The 21,321-nt window shown below is 41.6% G+C and overlaps 1 protein-coding gene across 1 annotated transcript; it reads left to right on the top strand.

Annotated features, from left to right (window-relative positions):
- The first annotated feature begins 98 nt into the window (after nt 1-98).
- Nucleotides 99-20,716, top strand: LOC108142452. The gene is given in 15 exon segments (XM_017266320.2): nt 99-261; nt 5,339-7,338; nt 11,631-11,813; nt 13,233-13,778; nt 14,484-14,581; nt 14,645-14,739; nt 14,805-14,926; nt 15,849-16,226; nt 16,295-16,522; nt 16,590-16,934; nt 17,517-18,198; nt 18,474-18,645; nt 19,660-19,764; nt 20,083-20,304; nt 20,306-20,716. Coding segments are annotated over 14 exon segments (5,010 nt in total). The 5' UTR covers nt 99-261; nt 5,339-5,589; the 3' UTR covers nt 20,391-20,716.
- Nucleotides 20,717-21,321: the final 605 nt, after the last annotated feature.

Raw genomic sequence — 21,321 nt, 5'->3', positions numbered from 1 at the left:
ATACAGATACTGTGCCCAAGTACTTTTCGCGAGTGTTTAGGTGTGTGTGAGCTAAGCAAACCAACCGAGCGGCAGACAAACAAACAACAAACAAACAAACCAACCGAGAGGCAAACAAATTGCTAAAATAAATGTACGGCGGGGGGCAGAAGCAGCAGCAGCAACAAAGACTCAACAAAAGGAAGAGGACTCGAAAAAAGAAGAAACAAAAATCGGAATCGGAATCGTAATCGAAGAGGTCCCATTAATGAACCAACCAAGGTGAGTAAGTACTGGTGACAATCATCGAGGAGTGGGTGCACAGCGAGAAAAGTGGCAAATTTTCATTGTTTTTTAATGAAAACTAGTATTTGTTTGGGAAACCAATATTTTTTCTAATATGTATCCCTACAAAATTTAGAAAGCATGTGCCTTTAAACTAAATTTTTACATTTATTTTTGAGAATTACATAAACTTTTAAAAGTTTCTCTTTTACAACAGATGCCGATCAAGTATATATGTACACTAGATTGAATAAAATATACCCATTTACTCTAAGAGTAACAAGTAATTTAGAGGGGATGTACACTTATTTTAATAACCGTGCTAGATTATATTGCAATGCTCTTCAGAGGGTTAAACTTTAATTAATTACTGAAATGAATAACGATTTTCAAAGTAAATACTATCAAAGATCACAATAATTATAACTTTGTTATTTTTTTCTTTCACTGCAAATGAATATTGAACCCCATGATAGCGGAATGATGGATGGGCTTTGTTTCACTTTTGTGGGGCTTTAGATTGTGTTTTTGTTTCGGTTTTGCACTCTGCACTCTGACCCGATTTGTAAAGACAAAAAGACGAAATCCCAGCAAAAGTTGGCAACCTCTTTGCATAAATCACAGGAGCCGGCTCTCTGATAACTTTAAAAATCAATTTGGGCTCAATGTGTCGCCGGCATCAAAGATTAAACTTTGCCTCTGACACGGGGCTCTGCTAGATTCAGCTGGCTCAATTTGCGAGAGACCTCGATTTGCTATGGTTCGACTGGGGTTGGTATGGTTTGGTTTGCTTTGCTTTGGTTTGGTTTATCGATCAAACTCCGACTGCAAGTTGGCCAGGTGGGCTCGGCAAACGGATGCGGTTCATCATCCTCCTCCGCCGCAATCGCCCAGTCCCCAATCCCCAAATCCTCAATTTCCCTCGAACTTGGAAACTTTTGCTGCGCCTTTTGATTGCTCAGCAAAATGTTACATTACCACAGCCACATAAAAGGCGGCATCGTAATAATGTGTTCAGGCCAGGGGCATAATTCTAACTCAACCCAAGCCATCACTGGCTGTTGTCTTTATACAGTCTATCCTCCTTAACTCGAACGTATATTTGTTCTTTATCTTAAACATAAGGAATAAGGAACTTATCAGGAATTATCTTTAATTTCTTTAAAAGATAGAGAATTCAAAAACTTTGTAGTTATTAGATTTTAAGGGTTACTACGATTTCGAAGATAAAATTTACCCCACAAGTAAATAACTTTGAAAACTTAATTTCAATAGAACCAAATATACAAAAATTCTGAAGTACTTTATTTTACGACATTTACTGCATACTTTTCGGCACCTTTATTATTAATTTCAAAACCCAATTTCTTAAGGAGTGTGAACCCAAATAGTTTTGTGATGAGTTTTAAAGCAATATATGTATATGGAACAATTTGTATTCAAATTCTCAGCTGCTTTTTTAACGAAAACGCACATTTATTTTAAATCACTTAACCAGAAGATTTGATTTCCCCGAGCTCTAAAGGTTTTTAAAAACCTTTAAATTTCCAAAAGGAAAGTAGTTCTTTGCGCTATAGAAGTACGACTGTACTTGAGCGTTGGCACAGCGCAACTGGCACTTCGCCGGTGACTGGTCAGCGATTCGAGTAAATCCTGCGGGGCAAATGGCAATTCGCGCATAAATCGCTCTTGGACCCAAGGAAGACGCCGTCGGTGTCTTGGAATAGTGGTTGTGTTATTTTAGCTGGGTTCTTCGACTCCATCACACTGCCCATTTGTATGTGGTTCACGTCGTCCGAGTGCGTCAGCGAAGCCTGAATGAAACTTGCCATGGATGTGGATGACTGGGGTCTGGGATCTGAGGTCTGAGTTCTGAGCTCCGAGGTCTGGGGGCCTGCAAATGGCACGGGCCTGGTTCTTATGCTGATGACATCATAACAATAAAAATTAAATTGTTGCTGCTCTGACAGGCGGCGGAAATGACGGCGCTTCGCGGCTAGTTGTTTTTGGCGTTGTGGCGGATGGATTTTGTTGCAGCACTGAAATTGAAAAACGCCTTGAACTCGCTCGCGACTCGCAACTTGCGACTTGCGACTTGCGACTTGCGACCCACATCCCCGGAAAACCCCCTTCATAACCCACTCCGCCTTGCCAGCCTTCCTTTCTGGAGTGGGGTCTTGAATATAAAATTTTATCACAAGACACACATTTAATTTAATTTAATGAGAGGCGAACAACATGCTCGCTTATCTTTAAACGTTCTGCGATTTGCCCTGCCGTGATATAACGTATTTTTGAGCCCACTCCAGGGATTCCCTGTCCTCACGGAATATTTAAATTGGCTTAGGAGGTGGCGGCAATTAAGCAGGGTGGGTCTTTGGCTGGTTTATACCATTTATATTACCAAATTCTGGGAATTATCACCCCAAGGTGTAAACATAGACCACTTAAAAAGGGGTGCCAAATATTTAAATTTTAAATAGGCTCTGTTTTTGCTTTTCCTTAACAAAATAATTATTACAGAGTAATTTTGATTTATATTGTTTTAATGATTTTAAATTCAGTATTGGGTGCCTTGAAACTTTAATGATTTATTGGAGTCTATAATGTGGTAAACTTAAAAACAATTTGTTTAAAGTATACACTAATTAAGACTATAGTAAAGTGATTTTATACAGTTCTTAATTTGAATGTTTAAAATACTTATAAAATAATTCTTCGAAGTCTATAATGTGGTTCATTTAAAACCAATTTATACACTATTAACGATATTCTCTTAACTTTAATATTTAAAACAATTTTAAAAAAATTAACGAAATCATTGTTAATAGGACAAAGTATTGTTGCTCAAATTTAAGGGGCCAAAGTAATTGCCAAAGTTGAATTTTAAAACGAAATCGAAAAACAGGCATTGAACATGATTTCCAGTGGGGATTTCGGAGAACCAATCTCTTCCCTTTGGTAGATGGAATCACATCGTGTCACTGATTTTGGCTCGACCTTTTGTGCGGCTCCTTTGGCTTTGCAGTAATGTGATTAGGAGGCGGTGTCCCTTGGTCCCGGGGGAATATGTCTGTCGATTAGGCAACGTGTTAAGAACACTTAATTGAAAATAACTTTGGGGGGCATCTAGCCCGTACTCCGAACCCCTCGAAGGGGTGAAAATCTGCACAATCCGGGTGGCAGCATACCTCCACCACCTCCACCACCTGCATCATCATCAAACTCTCCTCGTCCTTGAGGTGCTGTCAGCACCCCCCAATGTGTGTGTGGCATGAAAGATGGTTGGCTTTATTAAAGGCCAGGCCGAACTCTCTGGCCCCAGCTTAATTATACATTATTTTGGCCTAAACACAAGCAAACGTCGGCAGTTCGCCCCGCTGGCTGGGCCACTAGGTCGAGTGCGTGGATGGTTAAACTCCGAGATTGGGACTGGGACTGGGATTGGGATTGGGACTGGGTAACGGGGGCACGTGTTTGCGTGTTTGAGGGGCGTCCAGGCGTGTGCAATGATTTATTTGCAAGAGCCAGGGGCTGGCTGGCTGTCAACTCTCGAGCTGCGAGCTGCCACACTCCCATCCACATACGCACTTTCTATGTTTATTTATTGTTATATTTATGTGCAAATAATATTAATAACAATAAAGTTTTCTGGCCCGTTTTATGGCCAAGTTTGCTTGCTCTTTCCCTTGCCCTTGCCCTTGCCCTTGCCCTCTCCAAACCGAAAACCAAAAAAAAGCAAGGAAAATCAGTAAAATAGGCCCACGAATTGTTTATCGTTCTTTTAGCCAAAAGGTCCTTTCCATAGAAGAAGATCTTAAAGTTATGTTGCGAATATAAATGTACGATTATGGTTGAAGTGCAGAACGTGACTGAGCAGACGAAACAGCAGGCTGAAATTAAAGGGCAGCCAAACACACATAATTCTGAATCTGTAAATATTTAACAACAATATTATTGATAGGAATGCGTTATTTTGTTGCTTCAGCTGCTGTGTTTTTTTTTTTTTTTTTTTTGTAAAGCTTTTAAAATTCCTCCGAACGTCAAATTTTTACAACTTTAATTAAATATTCCGATGAAACTGCTTTAGACTTGAGCTTTGTCTCGTCAATTTGGCTTGCCATTCTGCCTGATTAATTCAGTTTTGCCAATCGGTTGACAGCAAAATATGCACATTGATTAAACTTTTCGGATTTTCCATCGATTGCCAATCGCTTTCCATCGCATCCCGGATACCGAAAATTATGTGAAAAACCGGGGGCCAAGCTCGTCGTCTCGACTCGTTTCGTCGCTCATTTGAAATGCTAACACGTTTCCCCAATTTCCATAACAGCCGAAAACTTTAAAGGTTGCATGCACAAATCGAAGGGCGAAAAATAGCAATAACGGTTGAGGATTATAACTGAATGGATTATCCTAAATTGATTTGCACTGAAAGTGCTTATTTGCATTACTTATTGTTGCTTGTGGTTTTGTATTTAAAATACATATGTAGTGCGGAAAATTAACTAAACTGACTACTTTAATTCTGTATTGAATTTATATTTCAGCATTCTACAATTTTTTAGGCTTTGCAGATAGGAATAACAAATAGCTTAAGTTAGCTATGTTCAGATGTTGTCAGTTCATGCACCCAATAAAAAATGGTAATAGAATCCAAACTAATGTTACATGAATTTTAAACTATGGGGTATGAAAAATTTATCAATAAAATGAGTATCAAATGAATAGCACGGTAGTATCGAAATAAAACTTATATGGTTTAAGGTTATTTATATGTTTATGGTTACACTATAGTTTCATACTTTTCAGTATAGAAATGAAATTAAAAAGTATAGGTGTTATATTATTTTGTATTAAAAACTTTAATACTGTCTGTAGTTTATTTTAAGGCACACTTATTAAAATAAAACTTTCGGTTTTTTTTTGGATGTATGTTTTGCCATTAATATATGTATTATTAATTAATAAATGTATTATAAATGTATTACGCCCACTCCTCGACAAAATCCAATCAACTAAACTATACAATCAAACCAATTTAACCATTTCCGATTCCTATTTCTGATTTCAGCAAACCAACGAAAGTTAAAACAATAGCATAAGCAATACAAGCAAAATAATTATAACGAAATCGCTTTAAACGCACCTCTAGTGTTAGTCAAAAAAAAGGAACACATCTCGACGTGTATCTTGGGGAAAATCAACGCTTCATAAATTAACGAATTAGTGAATAACTCAACCACGGACCAGCTAAATTAGAGACCACCCATCGGTGGACACCCGCCGGAGAAGGATCAACCACCACGGCGAAGGGCGGCCGTAATGGGTGGTGGCTTTGCGGCGCCACCGATTACACTAGCCAGCAACCAGCGACCGGCTCTGATAATTCAGCCAGCCAGCCCCATCCCGGCGACGGATATGCACGAGAAACTCCTGGAGAAGGAGGACAAGACTGAGAGGACCAATCTGCTGGGCAGGTCCAAGGACAAGCCGCCCAAGGACAAGCCGCCCAAGCAGTCGAAGTTTGCAGAGCGACTGCGTCGCTCGTTCCGCCGCGGCGACCATCGATCGCTGGAGATCAAGCGGCAGGAGCCCACACCGGAGGAGCTGAAGGCCAAGAGCCGGGCCACTCCACCGCCGCCAAGTAGTGTGCACGCGGACAACAACAACCGGCTGCCCTTTGCCCTCAGCCATCTGCATCTGCCCGGCCTGGGATTGGGCGGACACATCAATCCCGCCCTGCTGCTGGACAGTCCGGACGAGTGCACTCCGCCGGAATACGCCTACCAGCACCTGAGTAGCGTGGCCACCACCAATTCAAGCACTTCCCTGGAGAGCAGCTGTGAGTTGGGTGAGCTGAGTGGCTCCCAGAACAGTGTCTTCTATTGGGCCTCCATGGGTGGCGAGGTGAGCACATCGTCGGGGGGAGCAGGATCAGGATCGGGAGCAGCAGGCACAGGCACAGGCGCTGGCACAGGAACTGGAGGAATAGTATCTACGGAACACCAGGATAGGCGACGCCTGGAGACACAAAGCAGCAATCGAAGCGATCAGCAAGCCATTACCACAACCGCATCCTCGGTGCCTGGGAACAGCAGCAGGAGCTGCAGCCTGACCAGCGAGAGCAGCTCCATCCGGCTGACCCGGCTGCAGAACTTCCTCTTCAAGAGCAGCAACGAGAGCTCCCGGAGCTGCCAGGGTCACTCGAACGAGGGCTTCACCGTGTCCTCGCACAACTCCTCCTCCGGCGAGTGGGAGCAGTTGGGGGCCTATCTGTCGAGCAGCAGTGGCGTGGGTGGGGGCCATGACTTCCATGGCGGCTCCTTTCCCGAGGAGAGCACACCCGACGAGACGGAGGCCACGCTTCCGGTGGAGACCACCAGCAGCAGTGGGGCCGGTGGCGGTGGCGGTGGTGGCTACTATCAGTACACCCTGACCTCGCCCAACAATCCCTTTCTGCCGGAGATCACGGCACGAACGTATCACAGCACCTACAGCGAAGATGGGGCAGTGGATGGAGCTGATCCGTCCACTGCGGATGAGCTGCAGCTACAGCTGCAGCTGGAGGGCAATGGGAAGTATGGGGCGGGAGGGGCGGGCACTCGTTCGGCCCAGCTGCCCACACCATCGTACAGTCGAGCCGGTTCGCAGGAGTCGACGCACAGCGAGGGCGGCGGACCGCCTGGACCCACGCCCAGTCCCGCCTCCAGTTCCTCCTCGACGCCGGGCCGCCATCGCAGGAAGCTGTTTAGCCTGAACTCGCCCACCCGATTGCTGCACCACCAGCAGCAGCATCATCATCATCAGGCGCCGCAGAGTGCATCGCCGCCGGCCGGCGGAAGCAGCAGCGATGGCTCCTCTGGCGGCAAGTTCAACTCGGCCAGTCTGGTGCGGAGCCTCAATCCGTTCCTGCCCAGCGTTACGTCGCCGAAGAGGGCGCCGCACAAACAGGCGGCAGTGACGTCGCCCGCCGGCTCCGTGACCCCTGACCTCAGCACAAAGCGCGAGGAATTCCTGCGCGCCACCATGAAGATCTGTTTGGTGGTCTCGCCGCCCAACAGCAAGCTGCAGGTGAGTCCTGGAAAATCTGGAAAATCTGGAAAACCCGGAAAACCTGGTCAACAAATTATGCGCGACCATAATCAAATGTTTACTTAGCCAAATGAGAATAAACATATTTCCACTCTTATGTACGCTCGTATTTTTTGTTTTATTTCCCTCTGTTTTCTTTTTCTCGCCTCGCGCTCTTGTTTGTGTGCTTAAGTTGGGATATTAAATTACAGAATTACTTGCCAACAAGCGCAGCGGTACAAATATTTTCAGCCATGACGTCAGCGCGGAAGTTGGTCCTGCATCCCCAAAAGATCCCTTAACAGCCATCAAATATTTAATGCGCTCTGATACTTGTTTTTAAGCTTTATTTTTATTTCATGCAGCATTCGCCTTTCATTTTTTCAAGTGGTGAAAATCAGTGAGAAGCTGGAAAACGACCATTTTCAATGTGTCTTCATATTTTTGTATGTTTCTTCTGTTATCTAAAATATACCATAAATATAATTTGTAACAAAACAATTTTACTGCCTTTTGAATAAATAAAAAAACTGTACTAATTTTTAAAGACAATTCAATATATGTTTGACCTTGTTCTTTGAAAATTTAACAAACATTTATTTGTTATTTTAAGTTTAATGGCAAGAAAGATATTTAAGAAATTAAAACCCACTTTTTACTTATGCTTAATATGTTCATTTATTTTTATAAACAATAAACAAATTTTGTGGTATTAATTTACATTTTTTAGTCGATGTGACATTTTAAGTTTTCAACAAGTTATTAAATTTAGCAAAATCAGTTAACTGTAAACTAAATTATTCTTATACATGAGCTTTTAAACTTTATCAACTGCATAATTTGCATTTGCCATTGGTATTTATGCCTGAATGGAATTGTAATAAACGATTCCGTCAGCCATGGAATTTATAAATAATATAACAGAGACATTGCGCATAACGTATACGCAGTGTGATTGCATAGAATCTAATGTGTGTGCTTATGTGCGTGGGGGGAATTCAATTGTCGCCGGAAGATATTTAGAGGCATTAGCGCAAGTGCAGTGAAGCAATAAATTGCATCAGCGATTTGTCCAGCCCACAATGGTGTTTACCCCGTAAAAGCCTCGACAAAATGCGGAGTAAACGAGACTGCCATTTGTTGGTCATTCAGATTATCATCATTCCATCACAGACTCTGGCAAATATTTCACGTACGAGCTGGCATCCACGGACAAATCTCTCCTTCTGCCTGCTGGCATCTAAATAGGCCACTCCTCAGCGTAATCATAATTTGTACGTTTATTACAAAATCTAATCCTATTAGTGGCAGGCATGCTTCAAAGGCCTAGGATGACACAGGATGAGTGCACGTAAACGAAAACAATTATGCGAAAAAAAAAACTAAACGAATACCTAAACCAAAACCAGGCAAAATAAAAATGTCAGAGATTTTACTCGTACTTAAATTAAATTTATATTATATTAGCAAGCTCTTGAAGCTTGAGGCTTAACTCAAGTTTCTTGAACTTCCTATGGGAGATATCCGTTTAGCCGGTTCCCAAATTTCTTCGCACAGGACACAATTTGTCATAGTGTCCGGCTAAAACCCCAGAGTGATTTCCCATGTTACGTGTCCTGTGGACCAAGTTCTTTTTTCAATCGCTGTCCCCTTTAAGTAGCCATGTTAACATGGAAATTACGTGGGCTGACATACGTGTTGAAGTCTTTAAGCGATTAGGTAATCGCGTTAGCGATGTGATTGTGCATGCGAGACGAAACTAGATTAAATTATGCAATGCCGCATTGCACTATTCTTACGCAGTATAAACAATCAGAGTCTTTATTTCCTCAGTCGGGATTCAACAAAAGTAAAGTGTTCATTTTAGGAGAACCTACGAGTATGAAATGCTCTTGAATATTTTTTCATTTTGTGTGGAAAGCTAAAGGCCAAAGTAAGCCAAAAGTCCAAAGAGTCAAACAGGAAAATGTTTTCATTTAACAGTAACAACTATAGGATATCCTTTACTTTAAAAATATAAGTTTTATATATTGTGTATTAAATTAAATTTGTCTTAATTTCATTAAGTACTTTATGAAAGACACATTAAAATTAATAAGCTTTTTTATACAAAATCAGTGTCGGTATGTAGTTAACCTGATTTAGATTATCAAATTACTACTACCAAATTAGTGTCGGTAGTTACTTAAACTTATTTAGATGCAAGTTAATATTTCTTTTAGCAATTTATTATTTTTTTGTGTACTAAGTCATGTTTAACTAAATTCACCTGATCTAGAAGAAATGGCTTTTAACATTGACTTACAGAAAACATTTATTTATAGTCTTGTATATACACAAGTCCAGTATACCCGCTTCTTATGTGATTACTGGAAACAGTCAGCCAAGCCGCAGTGGGCGAACAATTCACAATATAACCGGAAACAAAAACATAAACCAAAGTAAAAGGGCAAGGCAAGCGGTCGCAGTGTGAGGGACGCCAGCTGGAAATTGCCAAAACAGAATGTGAAATATTGTCGTCAGCAGGAATAATAGACCAAACCAGACCACACCAGACCAGACCAGAGCCCGTATCCTTGGGCGCACTCCGGGGGAGTCGGTGGTCCTGGTCGTGGGTTCTATGGGAGATTAGCGGCATCAGGGGGCTGAATGGCATCCGTTCCGGAGCTTAAATTCTCGCAGCTCGGATGCCAGGCATGCCGCACCCTGGATTCGAAAGTCGCTTTCGCTTTCTTCATTTGATGTTTCAGCAGAGCAGAGCAATCCAATTGAAGTAAAATATCTGGGAATATTTCAGGATGTGCCATTTGAAATTCATTGGTAACTAACTAGCTTCGTCACGAAATAAGTTATTAAGAATATTCTGATAATCTAATTAATATCTCCCAATTTGAAATACTTAACAAGCTTCACGTCCATTTTTATAACTTCAATATATCTGCAACTGAAAATGTTATATTTTTTTCTTTTAACTAATATATTTTTGATATATTGTTGTGGCTTTGAATAGAACAGAATCTTATGATTCAAATTTATTTGACATTTTTTTTTTCAATATTACCAACTGCAATTATAATAACGACATAAAGATTTTTAAACTAAATGTTATTTTACCTTTTTGAAAAAAACTTTGATCTTAGATGTTCTAGATTTTGACAGTATATTCAGCCATGAAATGACATAGTAGTACTCCCCTAAATTTTTCTGGGCTAATGTGAATTTAAGCACAAGGTTTTCGTCGAGCTCAATTTAAAAGGAAGGCATTGAGATGTGTAAATCGCAGACGGATGGCTGAATCCTTCACAAAGGACAACGGGTGATGGGTGAGGCATTGACTTTGAGGCGGACCCTGACTTTGGGCCACGTCCACACTCACATTTACACTCTCACTCACTCGGCCAGCTGGGGGCACTTGACTGATGTAATCTCAGTGCATTAGGCGAGGACAGGAAACCTTCGAGGACACGTCTAGGGCTCTTTGCCGCTGGCGCAATCTTTTTGTTCTCGATGCATCTTTTCGTTGACGGTTCGCCATCGCCATCGCCTTCGCCATCGCAAAGTTGCCAAGTTACCCAGTTGCCTGGTTGCCACCCGGCCGCAAGCAATTTGTTTTCCCCGGAAAATGTACTGAGCTTTTCATTGTCTCGCAAGGGTCGGCGTCAAAAGCATTCAAAACATTATTCTCTCTGCATTAAACGCGAAAAATGCAGTAATTCGGTGTGGCTCCAAAGTCCCTTGGATGCAGTTGCTTGTGGCTTAGTCGCTCCGAAGGTCATCTGCAACACAATACATTTCCGAAAGCATCTTAAAATAAACAAAGCAAATCCTCACTACATCCGGTAGGGCTTCTTATAGCTTATCGGCATTCAGGCAAGTTGCGCAGATTTATGATTTGGTAATAAATCTTGTGTCCAAAAAATTATTTTTGTCACTCAAGCGCGGCTTAAGATAAAATATTTTTTCTTTTCTTTTTAATACGCATTTTCACCTGCAAATATTTTATTCTTTATGAAATTAAAATGTTACAATCTCTCTCACATTTGTTGAATATATTTTTTATGCACCTAGTAATATCATGTATTCATTCATCAAATGGATGCACTTCATCAACTTATATTTAAATTGCTCTTTTTACTCCAATGAAACCAATCCGTATGGGAAAACATGTGACAAACAATATGTGAAAAGCCCTCAATAACGCGAATTTAAATTTAACTATAAATATCTGTGCCACGCTTCAATGATTTCCACTCGGACTGACAAACAGATTTCGATTTCGCTTTCCGTTGCAGCTGAAATCGAAAAGTCTCACCCACTTGGATGGCCTCGACTCGGGCGTGGTGGCCTGCCAGCACGGTCCTCCGGGAATGGCCACCAGCACCACCTCCACCACCGCCGCCGGCACCACCGCCGCGACTCCGGGACTGTTCGCCACCGCTGGAGCAGCAGTATCGCTGGGCCGGCAGGCCAATGTGGTAAGTGATGGTCAGGGGGCCGAAGGGCAGCGGCTAACCCACCGGCCAACTGCTAGAACTTGGCACTTAGTCAGCACATTCATCTTGCCTAGAGTGTGTACACTGGTGGAAAAAACACGATCTAGAATCAAGAATAAAATATTTATATCTAAACATTTGGGATGCTCTTAACAAAGATTTCGATTTATTTATTTATTTTACTTAGATTTAACATAGATTTATATTTTGCAATGGAAATGTAAGTTTTGAAATTACAATTTTTTTTTTAAGGTTTCCATTCTTTTTCATTTTTTCTGTTGAGCTTATGCTTTCAATATTAAAAATAGTGTGATACATTTTTCTTTAAATCTAATAATTTCAAAAATTTGAAAACAACCCTTAATTTATAAGGGCATTTCAAATACAAAATTCCAGAAAATGAAATCTTGATTTTAGAATGTAGTTATTTCGTGTGTAGTGTGTGAAGTGTAGTGTGTGCCCACTGTAGAATCGTCATTCCTGGGTTTCAGCCCCTCGAGTGGAAGTCCGCTCGCAAATTGATAACAAATTACTTTGCTTGCTGCATTCATCTGCCCTTGATTTGTATCTATTTTGATTTTTTAGCTCTTTTGCTGCTCTTCGTGTAGCTGTCATTGATTTAAGCACAGTCAGTTGTGTTTCTTTGCACTAACTATTTGTAACTGTTAGTCATTTGGAAGACTGCACTGTGTCTTTTCTTGTCAGTTTTAAAGGGAACGTGACTTTTCTTCGATTTTAAGGATCCACTCCGCTGGCACCTTTCGTGTCATTCGTTTGTAATTTGTAGTTAAGAGTTCTTAGTCAAACTATTCGTAGTTTTATGGAAGGTTTAACAGATTGCAAGCAATTTCAAATTGTAATAATGATTGAGATATAGCATATTGTTTAAAAAATTTATTTTAAATCATTTTGTTTTTTCTTTTACAACGCATACTTGATTTTACAACATATTTTAGTTATAACAAAATTATAAGAAAAATTTAATTATATACAAAAAACCAATGTTTTATTTGATGTATACAAAAGCTCAGATTAAATTAAATGTAATATTTTCTTTTGAGTGAGTACTAGACAATATAGCCCGCTTTATTATGCACTTTTTATATTTGCCTCAAAAGTTTGGTAGATATAGTGGCTTACAATTGGAAAATTTGACAGACCTGCACAGTAAACTAGACTCTGTTTTTATATATGGTGTAGTAGTACCATGTAATCACCTAACAAAAAATGCTCACAATATCTGTCTTATCCACTCTGTTCTTTCTCTCTTTCTCTATCTCTTCCCCTCACTGTCTCTATATATTTACCTAATGGGCTTTGTAAACTTTGGTTTTTATTTGTTTGCTGACCGCTTTAAAATACCACGCTGATAACCGAAAAATAAACTCGAAAAAATGTCAGACTGAGAAGGGCGAAACGGCGGGCGGTTGTCTGTCCCCCTCGCACCCACCGCACCACCCACCCACGATTTACACCCAGGCACCGCAGATCGTACGGCGGACGCCCTCGCTGATGCTCTCGCCCACACTTGATAAGGCCGCCACCACTACGACGACGACGGCCAGTTCGTCCTGTTTTGGCACCGGTCACTCCAGTGCCGGATCCTTTCACCAGCACCAGCATAACCAAAGCCACTCAAGTCACCCAAGCCAGCCAAGCCACCAGCAACTGATTAGCAGCGGCAGCACCACTGGCACCACTGGCAGCACAACGGCAACTCATGCGATACCCTCCTCCAAACACTTTCAGTTCGCTGGCGAGCTGGTGGCCACATCGTCCTCAACCCTGAGTCCCTACAGCAGCACCACCGCACCCTCGATTGGCGGTGGTGGTGGCGGTGGAGGTGGCTTGACCTCCCCGGCCGGCTGCTCATCGTCCTCCGGCTCGACGGTGAAAAAGAAATCCTCGTTTATGAAGCGCAAGAAGCCACTGCTGACGCGCAGCGAGGTGAGTGGAGAATCACCTGGTCAAAGGACAAGCTCCTCTGGGATTAAGCAGATCTCAAATGGCTGAACAATCAGAAGGCCTTGCCACCTGAATGTCCGCCACAAAACGTGGAAATGAGTCTGCAATTAACGAGTTCGGGTGAAAGATGGTGAATTACAGTCGACAGATGGCGACTTTTGGGATGGAAATACATTTTTAATTTCTTTATTTGCCTTTGTCGCCTTAATCAGCAAAAGTTGTTGTAGAACTTTCCCTGCTTTCCTTTACTTTCCTTTACTTTCCTTTCCATTCCTTACTTCGGTTTCCCCTTGCCGCCGCTTTTCTGTCACTTGCCAAGCGGTGAATTCCGCCCTGTTTCCCGCAAACACAAATACGGAGAATATTTCTTGATGTTTGCTTTTATTTCAGTAGTTTTTGTTGGCGGCTGGGTCCTACTTAACCCCCTTTTTTTCCCGGCCTCCTCCAGATGCAATCATCACACTTCACAAGGCCATCAAAGAGAGTGCTCTGGCGGCAGTCGCAAGCGATTTTTGCCAGTGGACCTCTTTGTGGCGCTTTTGAAGGCTAGATTAAAAGGCTCTTTTTGTTTGGTCCTTGAATTTGCAGATACAGATTAGGCACTCTGTATCAACGGAAAGTGGTGGACCAAAAGTCCTCAAATGCAACGTATTCCCTAACTTAATTTCGACTTTTGCATTCCTTTAGGTATCCAGCTCCGAATTCTTTTCCGTGTCATTCTGCCTGGACTCGTCGCAGCAGCCAGATGAGGAGTTCATTCCTGCAACCAAAGGCGTAACTCTACTGTGAGTCTTTTGAAATGCTTTTAATCCCATTGAAACACAATTTAATAAACACAAAATGTTTAGTAACGCACTCAGCCACGCTTTGCGTAGGCGGAACCTCAGCTTTACACAAATCACAATTACGGACAACAATCCCACGCCCAGTTTTTTAGATGCAGGTAAGTCGTTTGCCTGTAACTCCCTCGGATTTGTTACCACGTTGAGCTTGTTATTTGCCTGACAGGACCCTCACTGCTCCCCGTTTCGGTGGATGAGCAGACCGACGTGGAGAGCCTGGCCGGACACCATCTCTGCATCACCGAACGAGGCAGCAACCGCAAGCCCCTGCAGAAGGCAGCTTCTTTTGTAAGTTATTTTCCCGGTGTGGGTTAAGCGAAAATGCATACTTTCGTGGTCAAAATAAAATGCATTTTTATAAAAGCTAAGTTTGAGTAAAATTTGACATTTAGATTGCATTTCATGCTTGAAATCTAAATAAAAGTATGTAGCCTGATGTTGCAATTACTTGATTCTACTTTTTGAGATGTATTTTAATTATTTGTGTAAGTAGCGGGTTAAAGATGTCTCGAAATGATAAATAATTTAATTTGCAATTTACTTATTTGTTTTAAATAAAAGTAAAGTTAGCAAAGCTAAATCGAACTTTAGAAAGTAAAGGTACAAGCTGACATGGCCTGCGACTATGGTTGTTTTATGATTTTGCATAAAATAAACATTAAAATTATACAACTAGACAATGCAAACCTACTTTAGTTTGAAAATATTTAGTTGAATATTTTTAAAAAAGTGCTCAGAAATATATCTTACTAGCTTAGGCCCGAAACTGACTTAAAAACGGTATTATAAATACGTTTAATATTCGATTTTCAATCGCTTTTTAAACATTTTGTTGAGTGTCTTACTCTTTTGAATGGAAAATTGTATATTTAATATTTTAGTTAATTACTAAATCATTATTTAAAATGCAATGTATATTAGATTCCATAATTTAATATTAAATTTTTTTGAAATAATGTGCAAAATATTTGATTTTAAAACGTTTCTGTTTGATTTAAATGCATTTTATTTAAGTTAAACTTGGTTTCAATTTAAATTATATGTTCAGATATAAAAATCAATTCCGAATATAGTCAAATATAAAATTAAACAATTTTTTGTTTGTATAATATGGTAATATAACTTAAGTTTAGCTAAAACCGGCAATAATCCGTAGTTTATTTACTAGGCAAACTAATAAACTAAATTTGAACTGACCTTCATCTCACAGGGATCCCGACAACCGCCGCCCCGACTGCTGCCCTCCGTTTCCACCGAGGAGACCAGCGAGTCGGGAGTGGCGACCGGAAAGCATATCAAGCAGCGGTGGTCTTCCATATTCGGCATCAAGAACCCCCAGCAGAGCCAGCTGTGCGAATTGTTGAACAGCTATGCCAAGAACGGAGTGCCCCAGCGGGCGGACAGCATGAACTTCGATCATCCGGATCTGGCCAATTCGCTGGCGTATCTGCAGGATATGCACAAATCCTGGCGCGACTTTGTGGAGAGCGACTCGATGAGCGAGACGGAGATTAAGATCCAGACGGCCATCTGGGAACTGGTCACCACCGAGGTGTACTACATTCACGCCCTGCAAACAGTTACCGATGTGAGTGTGCTTGCCTTCCAGTTATAAACCTTAAAAGAGGAACTTATTAATGGGTAATTTCGTTTTAGTTGTTCCTGGCCTGTTTGGAGGCCGTTCAGGAGGAGCGTCTGCTGATCGATGTGGACCAGGCGCGTTTGTTCTCCAATGTGCGGGCTGTGTGCGAGGCGAACATCAAGTTCTGGACCATGTGGCTGTATCCCATGGTGGCACACAGTGTGGTCACACACGAACCGCTGCGTTGCGCCTTTTTCCAGGAAGGATTCATTGCCTTTGCCTCCATCTTTGCGCCATATAAGGTGCGTCACACTAACGATTGTTATTTCATTAAATTTAGTATTTCATTTCAAATTATTTACTCTGCAGATCTACTGTGCGGAGCAGAGCACCTGTCAGTTCTACTGCAAGGAGCTGAACCACAACAATCCCCTGTTCACCTCCTATTTGGCGTGGTGCGAGTCGCAGAAGATGTGCAACCGCCTGCGACTCGCCGACATTGTGGTGCGACCCATGCAGCGACTGACCAAGTACAGCCTTCTCCTGGCCGCCATCAAGAAGCACATGAGCGATGTGGAGGAGATCGAGGCCATCGACGTCATGATGCACAGCGTGGAGAACTTTGTGGGCAGCGTGAACAACCACTTGACGATGCGCCAGGAGAGCGAGCGGCTCAAGGGGGTGATGGTGCGGATCGAGTCCTACGATGTGGTGGTGAGTAAACACAAATCTGAATCAGTAGACTATAAATAACATTATTTCGAATTAGCAGTTTTAAAGGATTTCAAATTACATAATTTACAAAATAAATTCTAAGGAATTAGTCTTCATTGAGAGCAAAATTAAAAGATAGAACTTAATTAATATGACTAAAAAAATATGACTTTGAAAAACATTCATAAAGGCATATTTGACTGCGACCTAAACGATTACGTTCGACTTTAATTAATGATTGTTAATAGTTGAGACAACACTGCCGGTGATTTAGATCAAGAATATATATAAAATGTACAGAGTTAGACCTGTGGCATACTTTTTAACGAATTTCTTTTACAAGTAACGGGTGTAATAATGCAATTTTAATACATTGTTAATTTTACTATGAACGTTGATTACAAATGAGGAATAAGGAGCTTTAACTGGAAGTCTTTTATATAATAATCCGAGTGCAGTCTTAAAGTGTCTTTTTCTATGACCTAAAAGCAAATATTGTTTACTTATAAATTAGTATATCATGTAAAAATGAATTTTATGCTAACTAATTGAATTTTGTTTACCTATTTTGCGCCTTCGTAGGACACCAACAACGAGATGCTGGACAAGTTGATCAAGCAGCACAGCCAGATGTTTGACCTTTGCGCTCCGATGCGCGGATGCCCCGCTTACCATGTGCGCCACCTGTTCATGGAGGGCGACCACAAGTTCAAGGACAACCTCGGCAAGTCCGATGTGCACTGTTTCCTGCTGACGGATCTCCTGCTAGTGTGCAAGACCATTGCCAAGCGGGGCTTGGGGGCGCTGAAGGTCATCAGGCAGCCGTACCTGACCGATCAACTCATCGTCCAGCTGGCACCGAACAATACGCTGAACTGTGTGTACCTCAACGAGTTCCAGGTGGCCACCACGGCGTTCACGCTGCAGTGCACCGAGGCCAAGAACTGGTACGACGCCCTGTGGCGGGCCAAGACGATCTACCAAAGACTGAAGCGCGGAGGCGGCGGCGGCGGTGGCGGCGGCAGCGGCAGCGGTACGGTGGGCGGCGACAGCTTCCGGTTCGGTGGCAGTGGCACCAGCGGCGGCACCGCCGACTCCCTGGGCGTACGCAAATCGCCCATGAACTCCTCGATCTGCAGCCACGTCTCCAGTGCGAACAACAGCCACAGCGGCAGCGTCGAATGGAACGATTCCCGCAACATCTCCGTCGAATTTGAAAAGACAAACTCGGTGTCCAGCGACGAGGGCTCCAGCATAATGACAGGTGAGTGATTATAATAATTAAAAAACTTGTTAATATTAAAAAAAAAAAATCAAACACCGAAATGGTTAAAATTCAATGCAAATACAGTTAAACGGAATATGAAATACTAGGATATTCTACGCTTTTATTTGTCAATTGCATTTAAATTTACATTTACACTTTAAAACCCACTTTTAAATTAGCATTAAGAGGTGAAAACAATCCTAAAGGTTTTTTAAACCACCATCAGAAATATCGTTTCATATTTCTAAAATTGAAACTTATCTCGTCGGCAGGCAACCACGGAGTGAACCTGAAGGGCAAGCAGCAATTGATCAGTGGCCTGCACAAGGCCAAGATGGGCATCATCGGCCCGATGGGCTCCAAGTCGGCCAACACGCTCTCCGTGCAGCCGATGAACCATCTGGGCCAGAGTCTGCCCAACCTGAACATGCATCACAGCCACACGTAAGTTGCGTAGAGGGTGCACCATCGCCACTGACCATACCAGCTTCTAACTAAAAACCAAGCAAGCACACTCCACCAAACCACTCTCATCCCCTGATTCACCAGATCACTAGATCACAGATCACAGATCACCAGATCATCAGCTCACTGATCAGATCCACTGCCCAGTCAAGTGTGAGCTTTCCCAGGGATCGGATTCACTCTGTTTATGTTGTACCATACGCTACATTTAGTCATCATATTTATACACTGTTTTTAGCTAGTACTTACTGTAGACATATTTTATATATTAAAACAAAAACAAACAAAATAAATATTTTTATTGTGAACTGTACGACTTGGATCCATGACTAATCACTTGCTACACCAACTTTCATTTGTGCTAATTGTTCTTCATACCAAAGTCATTAAGATATAAAATATCCTCGATTTGTTAGAGAAAAATAATTTAGGCACCAGTATATTTCAGTCTTTTAATCTTACTTAAAGTGCAAAAGACAATTAAATTGGTGGTTCCTAGAGCAGAAATTAATTAAAAGGTGTCTAAAAATATGCAATGAAAAAAGAAACGGCGTCTTTCGGAATTGGTCCAACGTACTTTCGGACTTAAAATATATTGTTGCATACTTTTAGATAATTTCTTAAGTAATGTTTAAACGCTATTGACTTCTTAATTTCATTGTTTTATTGTCTGACGATTAGGAATTTTTTTTATAAAAGTCTTTAAAAAAGCTTATGAATATTTGCCTTAATAATTAAATATTTATTATATTTGGCTATAAGTTCCAGATATAAAAGGATATTTTATTCTTTGGCTTCCGAAGCTACCTTTATTTCCCTTGTTTTGGTTTCTGCGATTACTGCAATGCAATTTCGTTATGGGCAAACACGACTTTTATCCTTTCCTGTCACCGACCACTGACCACCGCTTGCGTTTCCGCTCGCCCCACCTCCGAACCCGGATCCAAATCAGCCAGCGTGCTCTTTACAGTATAACCTTTGTCCTACTTGTAGTAACAATACCCTGCTCGTGCCCGGCTCCACGACGAGCCACTCGGGCAACATGTTGTTGTCGCCCAGCCACCGTGGCATTTCCTACCCGCCGCCGAGCCCAACGAGGTGAGTGTCCCTAGAGATTAGAGTCCCTCAATCCCCCCCGCCAAGTGCCACGTCTGATGGTGTGTGTGTAATCCGTGAATAACCTGTGTCTCTGTGTCGCCCTTCCCTCTCAAAAAAAAAAATAAATAAAAATCAAAAACTCTGCGCCACATGTGCATCGTCCTGAAATCGATCGTTCGTGATCTCTCATAACCCACATCCTGCGCCGCATCCACCGCCGCATCGCCATCGACTAACCCACCGCCACCGCTACCGCCATCGTGTGACCGTTGCTAATGCCTGTCCTCCGTCCCGTTGTTCCTGTGGTTGTTCCCGCAGAGTTCCGCTGCGACGTGGCATGGCATTCTCCACATCGACGAAGAATCCGCCGCTGCGCAAGACCCGCAATATCACCTCCCAGAATAGTATTAACTGGCACCAGATCCCGGCCACGCCCACGCCGCCCAGCCCCCGATCGCAGCACCAGTCGCCGGGAGTGGTCTGCATGCAGAAATCGCTGCCCTTGCTGGCCCCCAACGAGGAGGGTCAAGGTCATCAACCGCCCCCCGCTGCACAAGCAACTCTCCCACCAGGCTCCGCTGCCCACCTCCAATCACAACCAGTCCGGCACCGAAACGGACGTCTGATGAGGATGGGTCTGCAGAGTGGCAAAGCCGCAGAATGTACTTACCAATAGATCTGTCACAACCTACCAGTAGCAAAGTCACCCACAACTCTAATAACCCTAATAAAATACGTAAAGAAAATCGCCTTTAATTTGCAGACCTTAACAATTTTGTTTTTTTATAAAATGTACTTAAATATACTTATGCTTTATTGTATTTTATGATAAAGATTTTTTGTTCTGACCTTTATTTCAAAAGTTCAAGAATAAGTTCTTTGTTTTAAATATAATTTTCAACTAAGAATGATATTCAAATAAACAAAAACCAACTTAATATAATAATTTAAAATCATAAAAAAAATATTTAAAATTATATCAAAAAGTTTAAACTTTTCTAAAAATGCATGATTTTTTTTAATAAGTTATTGTTTACTTTTTATCAAGTATATGTTTTAAATGTTTTAAAGACTAAACAATATTTATAAATACAATTCATGGACAAGTCTAAAAATTGAAAAAAAGTATTCAAAGTAAAATTATGAACAAATCAATGGGTTTAATTACTATAGAATTTAAAGGATAAGCAAGTCTTAAATTTTTAATTTCTAAGTGATTTAGTGTATTTTACTTATCCCAATGTCCAGCTAAAATTAAAGGCGAATTTCGAAAAGTCAAGAAAAATTTCATACTGAGTGTAGGACATCGTGAACTTGTAATGTGAAAACCGCACTTTTGGGTCCAAAGCTGATATTGAACTTATCTACATTCCATAACTAACTAACAAACACCTTGGCGAGATTAAAATTCAGAACACCACGCCCCACACACTCGCCATTTTAAACTTCCCATAACGATATGAAGACAAATAAAGTTTAACCAAACTAGGTTAGTTGTACTTGTTACCATAGAATACGCATAGTCCCAATGCCATATATACAGATACATACTTAGAT

The sequence above is a fragment of the Drosophila elegans genome, unplaced genomic scaffold (genome assembly GCF_018152505.1).
Source record: "Drosophila elegans isolate 14027-0461.03 unplaced genomic scaffold, ASM1815250v1 contig_208, whole genome shotgun sequence".
Lineage (NCBI taxonomy): Eukaryota > Metazoa > Arthropoda > Insecta > Diptera > Drosophilidae > Drosophila > Drosophila elegans.
Note: the sequence above shows the minus strand (reverse complement) of the source record. Positions and strands in the feature narration are given on the sequence as shown.